The 15,163-nt window shown below is 56.5% G+C and overlaps 1 protein-coding gene across 1 annotated transcript; it reads right to left on the reverse strand.

The window, feature by feature from the left end:
- Positions 1–8,290: 8,290 nt before the first annotated feature.
- On the reverse strand, positions 8,291–12,360 carry DDN (dendrin). The gene is made up of 2 exons (XM_067696400.1): positions 12,136–12,360; positions 8,291–11,728 (listed from the first exon to the last, which is right to left on the reverse strand). Exons 1-2 carry the CDS (start codon positions 12,342–12,344, stop codon positions 9,865–9,867), a joined length of 2,073 nt encoding a protein of 690 aa, XP_067552501.1. The 5' UTR covers positions 12,345–12,360; the 3' UTR covers positions 8,291–9,864.
- Positions 12,361–15,163: the final 2,803 nt, after the last annotated feature.

Genomic DNA, 15,163 nt, shown 5'->3' on the forward strand with positions numbered 1-15,163 from the left:
ACTAGAGAATTTCCCTCTCTCCCCGGGACTCTTGCTGTTGTTGCTGCCTCCCACCTCTCCCTGGGTGTGTGAACTCTGACCCCTGTTGGTCTTTGGGATATGTGTGGGGGTAGGGAAGTGGAGCCAGGAGCTGCTCAACCCTGCAATGACATCCCTTTTCCTTTCTCTCCATCCAGCAAGCTAGCATCAGCTCAGCTCTGATGGGCAGTTGAGGGGGAGGAATAGAAATCTTATTGATCCTGGGTAGAAGGCACCTGACAGGCCTTGGTTTCCAGTAAAGAACCCCCTGCAAAGAATGTCCAGTTTATAATCCAACGAGTTATTAGATCCCCCAGATCCCAAAGCACGAAGTTAATGGGCTGCCAGAGGCAGGAGGGGGGCTTGGGACCCTGCTAGACGATACCCAGATTCGGGAAGGAGCAGCAGGGTGGGGAGGCGAAGGGTTCACGGCTGTACCCAGCCACTCTTGCCTAATTTCTAACTCTAAAAACTAGAATCAGTATCTGCTTTCAGGCCTGGAAGCTGGAAGGCTCTGAGCTGAGCTGACACATAGGAGCTGGAAGAAGAGCAAGGGAAAAAGTGAATCCTGTTCTGGTCCCAACTAGACTTTCAAAAATTCCGTTCCTTTCTCAGCCTCAGTGGCTTTGTCTATTCAACGGGGATGGTTAATGGTACTTAGTCTTCTTCAGGAAGGTGATAAAGTTGAGATGAGATCATGTACGTGAAACCTCGTGTCATTTGAACACTTGCTGACACCTGTTCTGTGCCAGGCGTATATGCCAAATGCTGGGGATACAGTGATATATGAGCCATAGAGCCTGCCTGGAGAAGTTTACAGTCTGGCCAGGGAATCAAGCACGTCAAAAGATGTTGTCACGATAATGGGGGCAGCGCAGTGAGGGCTCAGTGAAGTGTAAAGCCCTCTGCACATGCGTGAAGTTTAAGGACAGACTCCCGTACTCAAGTCCTCAGCATGGAGGCCCTTTGCTTCCAGGCACTGGGACTTCAAGGGAGGGGGTAGGGAAGTACAGAATGGGGCTGGCCCTCAAGGGGGCGCGCAACGATAAAAAGGAAAAAAGCAAGTAAAAGGGCTGTAGGGTCTGCAAAGCACTACATAGGAGCTAATTATTTATTATGATCATCTGTGCCGTCCTCACACCGGGCAGGTAAATCCTGGGGAGGAAACAGCTGTGCCTAGAGAGAGGCCTCACAAAGGTCTTAGGGCCCAGAGCGGGCTCAGGGGGGTCACCGTAGGCTGGTGCTATCAGGAATAGGCCTGATGCCCCAGCTAGCCCTACCTACCCAGGCTATCCTCCTGCCCACCTCTGATCTTCCGGTGGTATCTGAGACTGGCAGGGACCCCGGACACAGGGTCGTCCTCAGTGAGTGAGGGAGGCACTTGTCCTGAAATATCCTGGGCGGGGGGAGGGCGGAGAAGCTGAGAGGACTGAGCCTGCACAGTCCCCGGAGGGTCAGCAAGCTGGTACCACACACACCCTGCCACACGCACCCTGGAAAAATCCTGTCAGTGGGGCTGCAAATACCCCAGGGTCTAGCGCCCACCCCCCAACCTCAGGCTGGCTCAGTCCTCCTCTCCAGGCCAGAGGGAGAAAAATAACAAAATGAGGAGAAAATAAGCTGTTTGGCTGTGGTGTGAGCAGGAATATCCATGCAGAGCTGCCCACCACTCACCCTTACTCACTCTTTCCACACCCAGCCAGGGCGCCCAGCATGAGACAGACCACCCCCCTGCCCCCTCCCCCGTCTGGGCTAAAAGCAGACGCTGGTGAGCGAGCAGCAGGTTATAAATATGCCCAGGGAACTGCCGCCAACTCGCTCCCTTGTCATCCCCTGGGAGGGTATAGGGTGGGGTAGCTCCTAGGGAGGAGCCAGGGCTGCCCTGTTCCCTGGGGCCCAGGAGGAAGTGGGGCTTCCAAGAGGCTACTGCTTTTTTTTGCCCTTTTCAAAGGGAAGGAGCCACTGCCACTTCATTTTTCCTGGACATTTGCTCATCTGCTCAGAGGTGGGGTCCCCAGCCTCCTTGGGCCATGGCTGGAAGCTCTGAACGAAAGGGCCCAAGTCCATTCACTGTGTGTCACGGTGGAGCCCAGCGCCACTGCTCCTCCTCACACCCAATACCAAAATTCATTCATTCACTCGACAGATATTAACAGAGGGCCTGCTGAATGCCCTGTGCACAAGCATGTCTCACATACAAGCACATGCCCGTGTATGTACACGCACACGGCAGCCCCTGCTCCCACGCACTCACACCAGCTCCAGCCCCTCCTACAGACTTCTTGGCTTTAACCTGGCAGCCTCATCAGGAAGGGTAAAGCTTCAGGCTCCTGGTCCTGGCTCGGAGCAGGTTGGGCAGGGGGAAGGGGGGACATTGAGAAGAGGGCCCCTAAACATTCCTGCTTCTACTACCTCCCTGATAAATGAGAGGGTCCTTTCTCTCCTCCCTGTCCAATCATCCTACCAATGTAGGTGCCACACAAGGAAGAAAGAGCCGCTCTGTAGGATGCTGGGGGGCACCTGCCCAGGCTGCCAGAGCCTCCTGCTTCCCAGCCACTTGCCAAGTAGGTAGCAGGCTGGGCAAGAGGGGGCAGTGCCATCCTGGAGAGCTCCCAGCTCTCCCCCCACCAGAGCCAAACCCCTCCCTTTTCTATCCTCCCTATTAATCCTCGGAAGTGAAGGGGCCGGCCCTGGCGGACCCTCAGCCCTGTTGTGGCCCCTCGCCCTCCTCGGCTGGCGTCTAATTAACTCCTCCTGCCCCCGGTTTTGTGCGCCCCCCTTACCCCACCTTGTCGGCCCCGCCCCTCCGCTCGGCCGGCTCCCCCCCACGGACATTCCAGCCCGGCCGGGCTGGTGTGCCAGGGCAACCAAGGCCGGACCGAGGCCTAATCCCCCCGCCGCCTGGCCCGGCTCGGGGAGCCCCACTCACCTCCCCGCTCTCTGGGGGCTGCCCGGCTCTGCTGTGGCGGAGACACACAATCGGGACAAAGGCGCAGCCCCCAGGGGGCTAACTCAGCCTTCACGCCCAGGTTGTGCGGCATTTGGGGAGTTTAATGAATTGTCCATCACGCCTTTCAGGGCCCGCCCGTCAGCCTGGATTAATCTTTGGAGCCCTGGTGGGGTAGGAGACACTAAGCCTGTATTTATTACTCTCCCATTGTCACTAATTGAGGTAATTATCTGTGACTCTGGCCTGGCCAACAATGCGGCATTCACTCCCGGGACCTCGATGGGCCTGGCTCCCACTCTCAGCACCAACCCTCCCTCCTCTCCTCTCCCAAACCCGCCAAGGGCTGAGTGGAGCCCTGGAGCATGATGGGAAAGTGGACAATGCCCCATAATGCTTCACCTCCCCACCAGTATGGAGTTGCAGCCAGGGAGAGGCCTGGTGCCTCCAAAGCAGGCGAGAAAATAGGGCAGCCTGTCTGGGGACAGGTTTGGCTGGCAGAGCCCTCAAGCCACAGAGGGGCATGTCTTGAGGTCTTTGGTTTTCCGGACTCTCCAACGCCCCATCTCTGGGTTTCTGGCGCCAGGGTCTCCCAGGGCCCTTCTGTGGATCCACCTTCATGTCCCTGTAGCCTCCAGAGCTCTAGGGTATTAGGAGGCCCCATCCCATGCCAGGTGTACTTTAGGGGGGTCCCAGGGCTGGCAGAGTAGTGTGGGTATGATGGGGGAGGCGGGGAGAAAGAATAGGAAAGGGCTCGAGCGGGAGCTCAGGGGAAGAGGAAGAGGAGCCATCCCAGGAAGGAGCATCCAGGGCTCACGCTAATGTGGCCATGCACTAACCTTGGGGAGAAACTTGGATTTGAAGGGGTGAACAGTGTCAAAGAGTAGATTTCACATGGAGATGGCCTCCCAGGTCAAGGGGATTGGCCGTGGGGAACAGGTGTGTGTGTGTGTCTGTGTGTGTGTAAAAGAGAGAGATAGAGAAAGATAGCAAAGGAAGATTTGGACAGGACTGGATGGTGAGCTCCTGGAGGGCAGAGACTGTGTCTTTGTCACTGTTGTTTTCCGAGAGCCTAACATTGTACCTGGCACATAGTAGATCCTGTCAGATGAATGGATGGGTGAGGCCTGTTCTTTCATTGGGGTTAAGATCTGTCGACTCTTCTCTTCCATAGCTGCACGCAGACTCTTCATTCTGCCTCAGGACTTGCTGAAAAGAAGTTCTGACCATCCCCGGACAGTTCTTGAATGGGCACTTCACCAGCTGCCTGCGTCAAGGACCTTGGCAGAACTCGGTGCTACAGTTGGAACAGCGCCACCTTGTGGTGCCTCTTGGGAGAGCTCCTGCGAGACCCCAGCAAAGGAAACCGGGTCATCCCTCCCAGCAGGGGGATGGGGGCAGGGGGTGGTCACATCAGGCAGCAGCCACCCCTCCCCCTATATGTTGACCCTGAATTGCTGTGCCAGTGTTCCTGTGACACAGTTTTATCATTTGTTCCTTCCTTCTGCCAGCATTTGCTGAGAACCTGCTCCAGGCCAAGCTTGTAGGTGATATGGAGCTAAATCAAAGGCGCTACTCTTGAGTAACTCATGTTCCAGTGGGGAATTCTACAAAAACTCTCTGCCCCTCACCTCTCCGTCAATTCCTCTCACTAAAGCTCAAACGTTTTATCCTTGCTTCCCAGGGACACTTCATGATCTGTCTCCCACACATCATTCCAGGATCCCATCCCTCTGCAGCTCTGCCTTCCCCAGTGCCTTTGCTCCCAGTGAAATCTGTGTGCGTTCCCACCTCTCTACCTTCACCCACACCCTGGAATGAACCTCTTCCCCATCTCCCGCTGCTGAAATCCACCTCAAAGCTTCCTTCCTCTTGGAGCTCTTCTAATTTCCCTTGGCAAAGTGGCCCCGCCTCCTGAAGCACCTCCTTGGCAGGGCTTTCATTAACAGCACATACTGGCTGTTCCATGGGTGGTGATCTGTGTATGTTATTCATGTTCCTATTGGCTTCTAGATTTCTGAGGACATGGACTCTGTGTTTTGTTCATCTTGGCATCTCTTGCAACACTGAGCTAGGCACATCATATGCCCTCATTAAGATAGATGGATGGATGGATAGATGAATGAATGGATAGATGGATAAATGGATGGAAGGATGACAGATGAGTTTGGTGGATGAATGGATAAATGGATGCGTGGGATGTATAGATGGACGCGTGCTTTCACGGATACATGAATGAATGAACAAAAGGATGGATGCATGCATGCATAGATAGATGGATGGAGGAAGCAAGTCTTCTCTAAAAAAGATTCACAAAAGGCTATGTAGTACCAGGGGCTTCAAGGGAGGGAGGCTACCCCATGCCAGGACACACAGAGGAGAGAAGAGTGTCCAGGCCGAGACTTCCTTCACTAACAGGTGCACCCTCAGTGACGGGTCTCCCAGAGGCCTGGGTATATTCTGACTCCCCAGTAGTTATAGTTTGGGAGCTGTTCCTTCCGTCATGCTCACGTAGACCCTCTGGAATGTCTTCATCAGCATATATTATATTGTACCGCCTGCACGGTGATGACTCTGTAGTTTCCTCTTCCACATCCCGTACCCTGTCTCACACACACCCTAGATTTGTGAGCTCCCTGAAGATAGGTAACATGTCTGAGTCTCTTGTGTGTCCCTAGGGCCTGGCATACAGGTTTAATGGGTGTGTGAACAAATGAATAACTGAGTGAATGCCGACTCTCTTCCCCACAGACACATTTTGCACACTACCACTACTATTCATGTTCAGCCATCTTTGCTTGTCCTCTCCTCCTCACACACTTCCACACACGCCAGAGTTATGGCCTGGTTCTTTGTGTCATTACCCATTTGTGGCTGATCTAGTGAAGTCCCAGGGCTCTCCTGAAAGTCTGAAGGGGGAGGGGGCTCTAAGCTCCTATAAGGTCATATTAACTGGGACCCGTTCAGAAAAGGGCTTCCCTGAGAAGAACCTGGCTATTGGGAGGGTAGGAGCATCCTGTGCTAACCTGAGGGCTTCTGCCCCTACCTGACCACACCCTCCAGCTTTGCCTTTCCCTACTCCTGACCTGTGAGGCTGTCCCAAGGTGGGGGTGGGAGGAGAGAGGTAGTTGTGGCCTCTGTCTTGAGGCTGGCTGGCTGGCAGACACAGCCAGATTTAGAAGTCATTTTCACAGCAGGGAGTCTCCAGCCTTCCACCCACAGGGCCCTGCAGGGCCAGTCTGAGATATGGCTCACCAAGGGCTGGCCCTGAGACCTGCACTAGCTCCTCCTCTTCTCCTCTCTCTGCCTTTCTCCCCAGATCTTTAGCAGCTGGTGCTGATTCCACCCTTAGGCAAAGATAAATGGAGTCTTGGTGGGGGGGGGGGGGCGGCTAGTGCACTGGCATCTTAACCACCCAAATGATCCCAGTACACCATTCACCCGTTCAAGGGGCTGTTTGTCTCCACCCCAGGGATCCCCTCTTCTCTCCGCCTCTGCTGCCTGTTCCTCCTCTTCCCTTACCTCTACTTCTCTCTTCCCATCTCCTAGCCCGATACCCCAACACTAATGACATAGCCCTAGAGAGGAATAATAATCAGAGCTTAACACTTATGTGTCACTTACTGTGTACCAGGCATTGTTCTAAGTGCTTTACATATTGAATCATTTCATCCTCCCAACAAGCCTATGAAAAAGCACTATTAATAACCTCATTTTATAACTCAGGATACCAAGGCACAGAGAGGTTGAGTAATTGCCCAAGGTCACACAGCTAGTATGAGGTAGGTACAAGATTTAAACGCAGGCTGCCAGGTCCCAGAGTCCGTGTTCTGAACACAACACTACCATAGTTCTCTAACAATGATAGCAGTGTGGGTAAGCTCTTAGAAACTGGCCTCCTGTGTGCTCACCCTCAAAGAGGCCCAGGCAGCATAGTGGAGCCCACCTCCACAAGGCCAGCCCCTCCACTTTCCCATGCAGCTCACCTCTCCTGCCAGCCCCAGAACCCTGGAGCCCGTGGGCTACAGCAAAATCCAGGCAGATGCTCTCACCACTGCCCTGGTCTTCCTCAGTCTTCCTCCTAGCCTGAAGTCCATCCTCTTCTCAGGCCCAGAGGTCGGAGGCACACACCCCTCAGCTGGAGCAGGCTCACCCCAGCCTGGCCTCAGTTTTCACTCCTGCCTTTATCTTCCACAACTCCTCTGAACGTATCCTCAACTCCGGGCAAACCAGACCATTTGATAATTTCGTAAACATACCCTGTTTCCCTATATCCATGCCTCTATTTTTGCTCTCCCCTCTACCTGCAACCCCTTTCCCCGAATTCTATCTCAGATGCCACCTCCTCCATGCAGGCTTTCCTGGTCTCATAAAATCCATACATTCTGCCTTGTTTGATTCCTTAGAGTACTTAACACCCGCTGCTCAATCTATCATTATTTGTGTGTTTTCCTCTTCACCCCATTGTCAGGCAGGTCTTACTCATCTCTTTCCTGGAGCCCAGCTTAGTGCCTGGTTCCCCTCAGGTGCTCAGTAAATGCTCAGTAGTTATAATCGGTAGAAGTTAGAATTGTAGGTGGAAGGGAGACAGAACTCAGGAACCTTTGATCTCTGCCCAAGGTGAACCCCAATTACTTTACTTCCTCCAGTAAGAGCTAACTTGAAACCTGGCAGTGTGGGTTCCAGGCATCTTCTGGGATGGAAGGACCTTCCCGGGTGACTGACCAAGGTTCTCCATTTAGGTTCAAAGCCCAAAGAGGACACCCCCCACCCCGTGCCCCATTCCACTGAACCAAGGCCCGGCTTAGGGTCCAGTCCAGCGGCCTCCCTACCCTGCTCCCTCCCCGTCCTGCCCAGCCTCTCCTGGTGCGGGTGGGGAGTGACACTGAGATAATTGGAGACCAAAACTAGACGCGGTTTGAGAGCGGGCCTGGGGATCTGAACGCTGAGCCTGAGTTGGAGTTGGCAGGACTCCGTGGGGGTGGGGGGCAGAGGCGGGGCCGAGGGCCGGGCCAGGACTCGGAGACTGAGTCTGAGCGAAGCCCCCGCGCCTGCCGAGCCGGCGGCTAAATTTACCCAGGCTGACTCAGCCCTTGCCCGGAATGGGGGGTGGGGGGAGGGCATCGGGGCAATGGGAAGAGCCAGCGGGGGTGGGGTGGGGGGCAAGGAACAGAGAGTCCGGCCTGGGGGAGACAGGGGTGGGCAGGGAGTTTCCATCCAGTAAAGGAGTCTCCTCCACCGCCCACCAGGCGGGAAGGAGCGCCGGAGCCCTGGGGAAGGGACACTATGGGGAGTGGGTCGGTGAAAGGAAGAAGATGCCAAGGCTGGACAAAGGGAAGCTTAGATTTATTGAGCGCCTGCTGTGTACCAGGCACTGTGCAAGGCGCTTTACATACATTATCGCATTAAGTCCTCACAACAACCCTGCGAGGTAGGTGTTTATAAACCCCCATTTGACGGATGAGGAAACTGAGGCTCAGGGAGGTGAAGTGATTTGGCCAAGTTCACATGGCTAGTAAATAGAGACAGAAGAGGTGCCCGAGATCGAAGAAAAAAAAATACTTCAGTGTCTGGGTCCCAAGCCGTTTGGTGTGGATAGTAGTACAAAGAGGGGCTCCGCGCGCTCCAGAGGTCTGCAAGGCCAGAGGCCTGCTCCCGATCTCGCAAGACTGGAGACAGCAAGGCGGGGGACCCGCGCGCAGTAACTAGGGAGCAATTGATTAACTGGCAGTGCCGGGGTTGGAGGGACTCGCGGACTAGCTACCAGGGAAATCCGCGACCTGCGCGCGCCCCGTAGTGGCTACAGCGAGTATCACACCCCACACCTACAGGCTTTTGGGGACCAGCCTCCCTCTTCCTTCCCTGGCTGGTTTCTGGAAGAGGCAGACATGCAAGACATTCTCAGGGTTCTTTCAGATGGGTGATACCACCTGAGTGGGAAATCGTGGTAACTATTCAGAGCATCACTAAGGAACACTGGGGAGGAGGAAAAGGGGAAGGCCTAAAAAAGTCCCAAGCTGCTCAGCTCAGACCACCACAAACCAGGGACAGTGACAAGGCCACCACCCTGCACTGCCTTGGGGATCCTACGCCTAAACCTGAGACTGGAATAGGAGCCCTTGCCCACTTACTCGGCTCTTCTGCAAACACTGCACAGTCTCTTGAATTGAGAGTGAATGCAGGTGTCAAAGAAGCCACCCAGGGACGCTCAGACTCTGTTCACTTATTCCTAACTGTATTGGCTTGGGCAGGGGAGGAGTAGATAAATGCCTCCCCAAGGACTCCAAAACATCAGGGATGGACGTTAGAACTCCCTTGTTTTACATATTACAGGGCCTGGAGAGGGGAGGCGACTTGCCGAAGGTCACCCAGCCAACCAGTGTCAGAGTTGGGATTGGAAGCCAAAACCTGTGACACCAAAGTGAGTCCTCTTCCTGCTTTGCTGGCGGCTTCTGCCAAGAGCCCCTCCTCTTCTGCCAAGGGCCTCTCCGTCACCTGGTCACCTCAGTCCGAAGCCTCTCCATCACCTTCCCCCTCCTGCCCAGAGGCCCTGCCCTGAAGTTGCCCTACGACTATCCCATCCCTGTCCTCCTGCCTTATCCTGCCTAGGCCTCTCTGCTCAGTTCCATGCCTAGTGCGTCGGCCCCTGCTGAGACCTTACCCGAGTGCCCTGAAGACCCTACCAAACGTTAAAGTCTACTGCGCACCCTCACCTCTCCTGAAAAAAAAAAAAATCATGAATTGACATATGCTCCCTTTCCTTTCATCTGTGCGCCTTCTATTTTGAGTATGGGAACGGGTATAGGTAAGAGGTACAGGGAAGTCTGTGAGGAAGAAAGGGGACACAAATACAATAAAGGCCCTCTCACTGTCGCTCCCTATTTCCCTGTGGGGTCCCCTTAGTGTCCCTCGCCCCCGAAGAGGACCTCCTCGGTTCGGCTGATGACATCTAGAATTTCTCCGATATTGTCGCTCAGCTCGGCTGCCTTCCCGCCTTCCGGGGGCCCGGTCCGCTTGTTCCGCCAGGAGGCGCCCGAGGCTTCTGTGTCGCTTCCATCAGAAGAGCTGCTATGGACGCTGAGCTCCGCAGCTTCGTCCGAGTCGGAGTCCGGGGCGGTGTGGCGGCGGATGCGAGACACGGCTTCCCGCAGGGCCCCGGCATAGGGCCCCGGGGTCCGCGCCCAGCCCCGGCCTGCGCGCCGCAGGACCGCAGCCACTTCCTCCGAGCCCTCGGCACGGCGCGCGCCTCCCGAAGCCGCTGGGCCTAAGGCTGAGTGCTCTGGGCTACCTGGCTGCGTGGGGGCATCCTGCAGGTTTACTTCGCCGACCGGGAGCCCCAAGATGCGGGAGGCGCGCTCCTCCAGTGAGGAGTCCGCGGACGTCCCGCCCTCAGCTTCGAGCCCACGTCCCCCACCCGGCTGCTGTGAAGGGCGACTGCTCAACAGCAGCTTTCGGCAAGGGGAGGGAAGGACCGCGGCCCCCTCTCCCTCCTCCTTGTTGGGCTTCAGTTGGGTGGGGGCATTCCCCACAAGGCGCGGCACCCCAGCGGGCAAAAGCTGCACATGCTGGTTTCGAGGGGTCGGAACATACTGGGACCGTATCACCACGCAAGTGGCGTCAATGACAAAGACACCTTCCCCACGAGCCGGGCCACGGGAGCTTCGTGGCAGGGTGTGCGGGCGGCGGGTCGCCTTCCAACCCTCCAAGGTCTCGGGTCCGGCCTCCTCTCTATGACCCAGGGACTCCCTCCATCCCGTGCCTCCCGGAGCCCAGGGTCTGGGGAGGGTCTGGCTATGTCGGGGAGGCTGCTTTTTAACGGAGGGCATCCAGCACTTGGGGAGCCAGCTCTGTTCTCTCCCTTCCCCGGAGCCCTTGGGATGGGGCCTGGACCTGGGAGCAGGACGCGGGGGGCTGGGAGTGGCAGGTGCAGACCCCGCAGGAACTGTCTCCGTGCCTGGGTTCCCAGCAGCTTTGGCTTGGGGATGTCCGTCGCTACCACTCTTCAGGCCAGCAGCAGCCAGCCTCAGGCTTCTCTCCGCGGCCACCTTACCGGACTCCAGCCTTGGCCTGGCTGTTCCACAGCCTGGGGATCCCCCCAGGAGACCCCGGCCCTGACGGAGACCCCAGGCCCCTAGGACGTCCCGGTAGATCCGAGGATCTAGCCTCTTCTTTGTGCACCCTCCCTCTGTCCTGGTCGGAGCAGAGGTTGAAGAGGCGGGCGCCTGCGAGGGCTCGGGTCCTCGCTTAGTCCCCAGGGTCCTGTGGGGGCCTTCGTAAGAGGGTGGAGCCACGTAGGGTGGCGGCCGGTCCCAGCGGCGTCGCGGGGCCATTCCGGCAGCACCTCTCAGCAGCAGGTGAGCTTCGTAGCTGGGAGGCCCTGGCCGCCGACCTCCCCAGGGCCCCGCCCACGCCGCCCCTGGATTGCTCTGCGGCTGCGCGGATGGACGGGGCGGTCGCCCCACGGACCCCAGGCGCTCCGGCCGTGAGGGAGCTGGGAGCCCTGCAGGCTGGGCCACCCGAGGGGCGTTCCGAGGCTCCGGGCGGGGCCGACCAGGGGGACTCCTTCGGGCCCCACCAGCCTTGCGCCTTTTTCGCTCAGTCTCCTTGGCCTCCCGCTCCTGCGATGCCGCTTTCCTTTTCTCTTGCTCCCGGGCTCGGGCCTCGGCCGGGGGCCCCGCCCGCCAGTTGGTCGCCTCCTGCAGCACCCTGGAGGCCCAGGGCCGGCGGGGCGGCGGCTCAGGGGATCCCAGGCGCGGCCCACACCTGGGACAATGAGCAGGAACCCAGGTGAGCAGTTTGTGGGGGAAGGGAGCCGAGGTCCGGGGAGCTGGGAGCGTTGCAGCCCACTTGGGGCCGCCTTGTGGAGGGGAGTGTGTGAGTGTGTGCGCGTGTGCACGTGCGTATATGTTAGGGTTGAAGTCGAAGCGGGACTCCTCACCGTCTCTCCATACACACTTTAATAGCGTCTGCCCCATCTCACCTGCCCTTTCTCACGCCCACTCCTGTCCCCCCAAACAAACGGGATGAGTCAAGCCCCAGCCCTCGGGATGGGGTGGGGGGAGGAGTGGGAAAGAGAAGGGGGAACAGCAGCCCTGGCTGGTGCCCACGGTAAGGTCCGGACCCCAATCCCTGCCCCACCACTCTCTTCCCCTTACCCCTCCTTCACTCACGTGCGGCTCTGGGGCCCGCGGGCCCAGTGGCTGGCCTGGAAGTCCATGAGCTGTCGAGGAGGGGCGCGGCGACTATAATGACAGGAAATAGTCTTCACTTCGATCACCAGCAGCTTTGATTTCTGCACCCAGAGGCAGCTGCCAGACTCCTCATCCTGGAGCTCCCGGGGGCTATCGGGCCCCTCGGAGAAGAGCTGGCCATCCAGCATCCTGCCCCACCCCACCCCGGCCCCCCACCCTCCCACCCGCCCCGAAAGCCCCCTCCCAGCCCGGGGAGCCGGCGCCCACTGCAGAGCGGCGGGCCCAGCGACTGGGGACTATATATACCCAGGCACACGTGTGTGCCTGTCTGTGTGTGTGCGCGCGCATGTGACACGGCGCGGACGGCTCCGCGCTGCTACCTCCCCCACGTGCACGACCGCCTCCTGGGGCCCGGGATTGGGCGCCCCTTCCCACTGCTCTTGTCCCCCAAGCCTGATGGGACCTGCACGAGTGGGCAGGGGATTTCTTATTCTTGCCAAGCTGACAGCGCCTGCACCCCCGCCCCCATTTCTTCAACCTTCCCGCCGTTTTAACCCTTCATTCTCCTGCTTGTCAGGGTGCCTGACCAGCAGCGTTCTGCCCCTGACTTCCTGCCTCGGACTTCGTTTTCTCCGACAGGGAGGTGATGGGAATGGAACTCAAGGTCTCCGCCTGCCACTCTCTGCTGGTTTCCATGGGGTTGGGGTGCAGGAGGGGCTGGCCCAGGCTGGGGGGGGTTATTTTTAGCGGCAGTGGCGTTCGGGCGCAGAGAGGAGATGAGTAACCAGCTTCCACGCGGTGGAGGGAGGAGGCGGTGGCTTTCACGCAGCCTTTGTGCGACTCTGGGGGAGAGCTGCCTCCAAGCTCAAAAAGGGTCACCCCCCCCCCCACACCCTTAACTCCTTACCCTCTCAGTGCTGTGCTCAGGGCTGCTGGTGCAGCAGGACAGGAGTCTGTCTTAGCCATCGAAGCTGCCCACACTCTCATTCTGTTTGTCCTTGGGCACCCGTGGAGCCCTCTCCCTGAGGCAGGCTCTCTCCCCTAGTCCAGAAGCGAGGATTTGGGGGGTCATAATGTTCTCAGCCTGAGCTCTGCTCAGCTTTATGGAGGACAGACTAGGGTGCGTACCCACTTGCACCCTCTCAGAGGGTATAGAGGAGGAATGGCGTGCTCCCTTGGCAAAACTAATCCCCTAGCAACTGAAATGATAAAAGTGGGCCCTATTTCCCAGCGTAGATCTCTCCATCACCACTACCACAATGCCTGCTGACTCAACCCCCACCTGAAGTGGTGCTCAAGACCATCACCTTTTAGGCTCATTCTGTCCCGGGGAGGGGGTCGTTGCTTACATCTACATGATCCCTCCCCCCAAGCCTATACCAGGTGTCCCCTGATTCACCATGGTAATGTTAGTGGCAGCACAGCCCACGCCAACCCTTCCATGCAGAGACTTAGCAACCATGCCTGGCAACCATGGCAGCAGTTCCAGTGGAGAGGAGGGGTGCGGGGAGGTGGGAGAAGAGTGTGTATGGCAATGGTTCCTGAAGAAGGGATAATTCGCCTCTCCTGAGAGGAACAGGTAAGAATAGAAGGCTTTGAGGCTCCCAAATTTTGTCCCTTGTCTTTCTTTCTGCTCCATCCTCAGACTCTGAGACTGACTGGTTAGGTTTTTAGGGGGCAACGGGAGACGCAGATCCCCATTTGTTTTCCACCAAAGTATATGCAGCCCTTAGGCACAGACCCTTCCTTTTAAGGTGATGAGCCAGGAGGGTTGTTTTAGGACAGAGACTGACTTACTGAGAACCAGAGAAACAAAACCCAGGCCTCCTGCTCCCTAACATGGACCTTTAGAGTGAACCCAAACATCCCCTATCCCATCCAGTCGACCCCACTTTACACCTACCAGGTGCACCGATGTCTCTTTGCTTGAAGGTGCTTCCTTCCACCCAGGTCCCAACAGAGCCCTCAGGCTTTAAAAGTCCTTGCCTCCTCCCTAGACACGATGGAATGTGACATAAGGAGACATCTGTCCTTTCCACCATTCACCCACCCCCACACAAACATACCCTAATTCTAATAACTTGGAAGCCTCCCTCCCTCAAGGCTGGGAATGTGCTATGAGAGCTGTGAAGGGATGAATGCAGAAGCAGGGGCTTCTCCAAAGCCATGATGCAGCACTGAAAGCTGACCTCTGACCAGTGCCCTGATGCTTCTCTGTGTTCCATCAAGAAGCCTGGTTTGGAGGAACAAGTATGGTATGGCTGGGTTCATCCGAGTTCTTAGGCACAGTGTGGGTAGGGATACACACAGGAGTTACTCTGAAGTTCTTTCAAATCTTGGATAGGAAATGGTTATCATACCTGTAAGGCAGTGGTGAGATGGTACCCAGAATTTGGTTCATAGCCAACAATCTAGCAGTCCTTACAGTGCTTGGTGCTGACTACTGTTTTGGTCCACATGGTTTCAGCACAGGGAAAGGGTCTGATGGGGTGACCATAATCCTGCTGCTCCCCACCCCCCACTCTCCAGCTCATATCTACCTTGGAAGAAAGGGATTTGTGAGTTCAAAGACAGTGCCAGCTCAGCAAAATCCAAAGAGTCCCACCTTCTCTAAGAAAAGTTGAGAGTGGCAGGTCCCTCTGCCTACCTAAAGGAGATCCTCAGTCTGTGATGGGATTTTCCTTGGGTGCCAGCTATGGTCCAGGCAGAGGAGAAAGTGAGGTGGTAAGGAGACTGCAGGGAATAGTTATGAAGAGTGAATTAGAAAGGCAGTAACTCTAGTGTAGTGGTGAAGTGCATGAGCTCTAAAGCAAGACTATTTTGGCTCAAATCCTAGCTCTACTTTTTATTAATGGTGTGGCCCTAGGCTAGTTACTTAGCCTCTCTGTGCCTCAGTTAAAAGAAAAAAAAATCTGTAAAACTGAAATAGTATCTACTATTGTTCTGAGGATTAGTTGAAGTAATATATGTAAAGCACTGAGAATGGTGCCTGGCACACAGCTTTATA

The sequence above is a fragment of the Pseudorca crassidens genome, chromosome 11 (genome assembly GCF_039906515.1).
Source record: "Pseudorca crassidens isolate mPseCra1 chromosome 11, mPseCra1.hap1, whole genome shotgun sequence".
NCBI lineage: Eukaryota > Metazoa > Chordata > Mammalia > Artiodactyla > Delphinidae > Pseudorca > Pseudorca crassidens.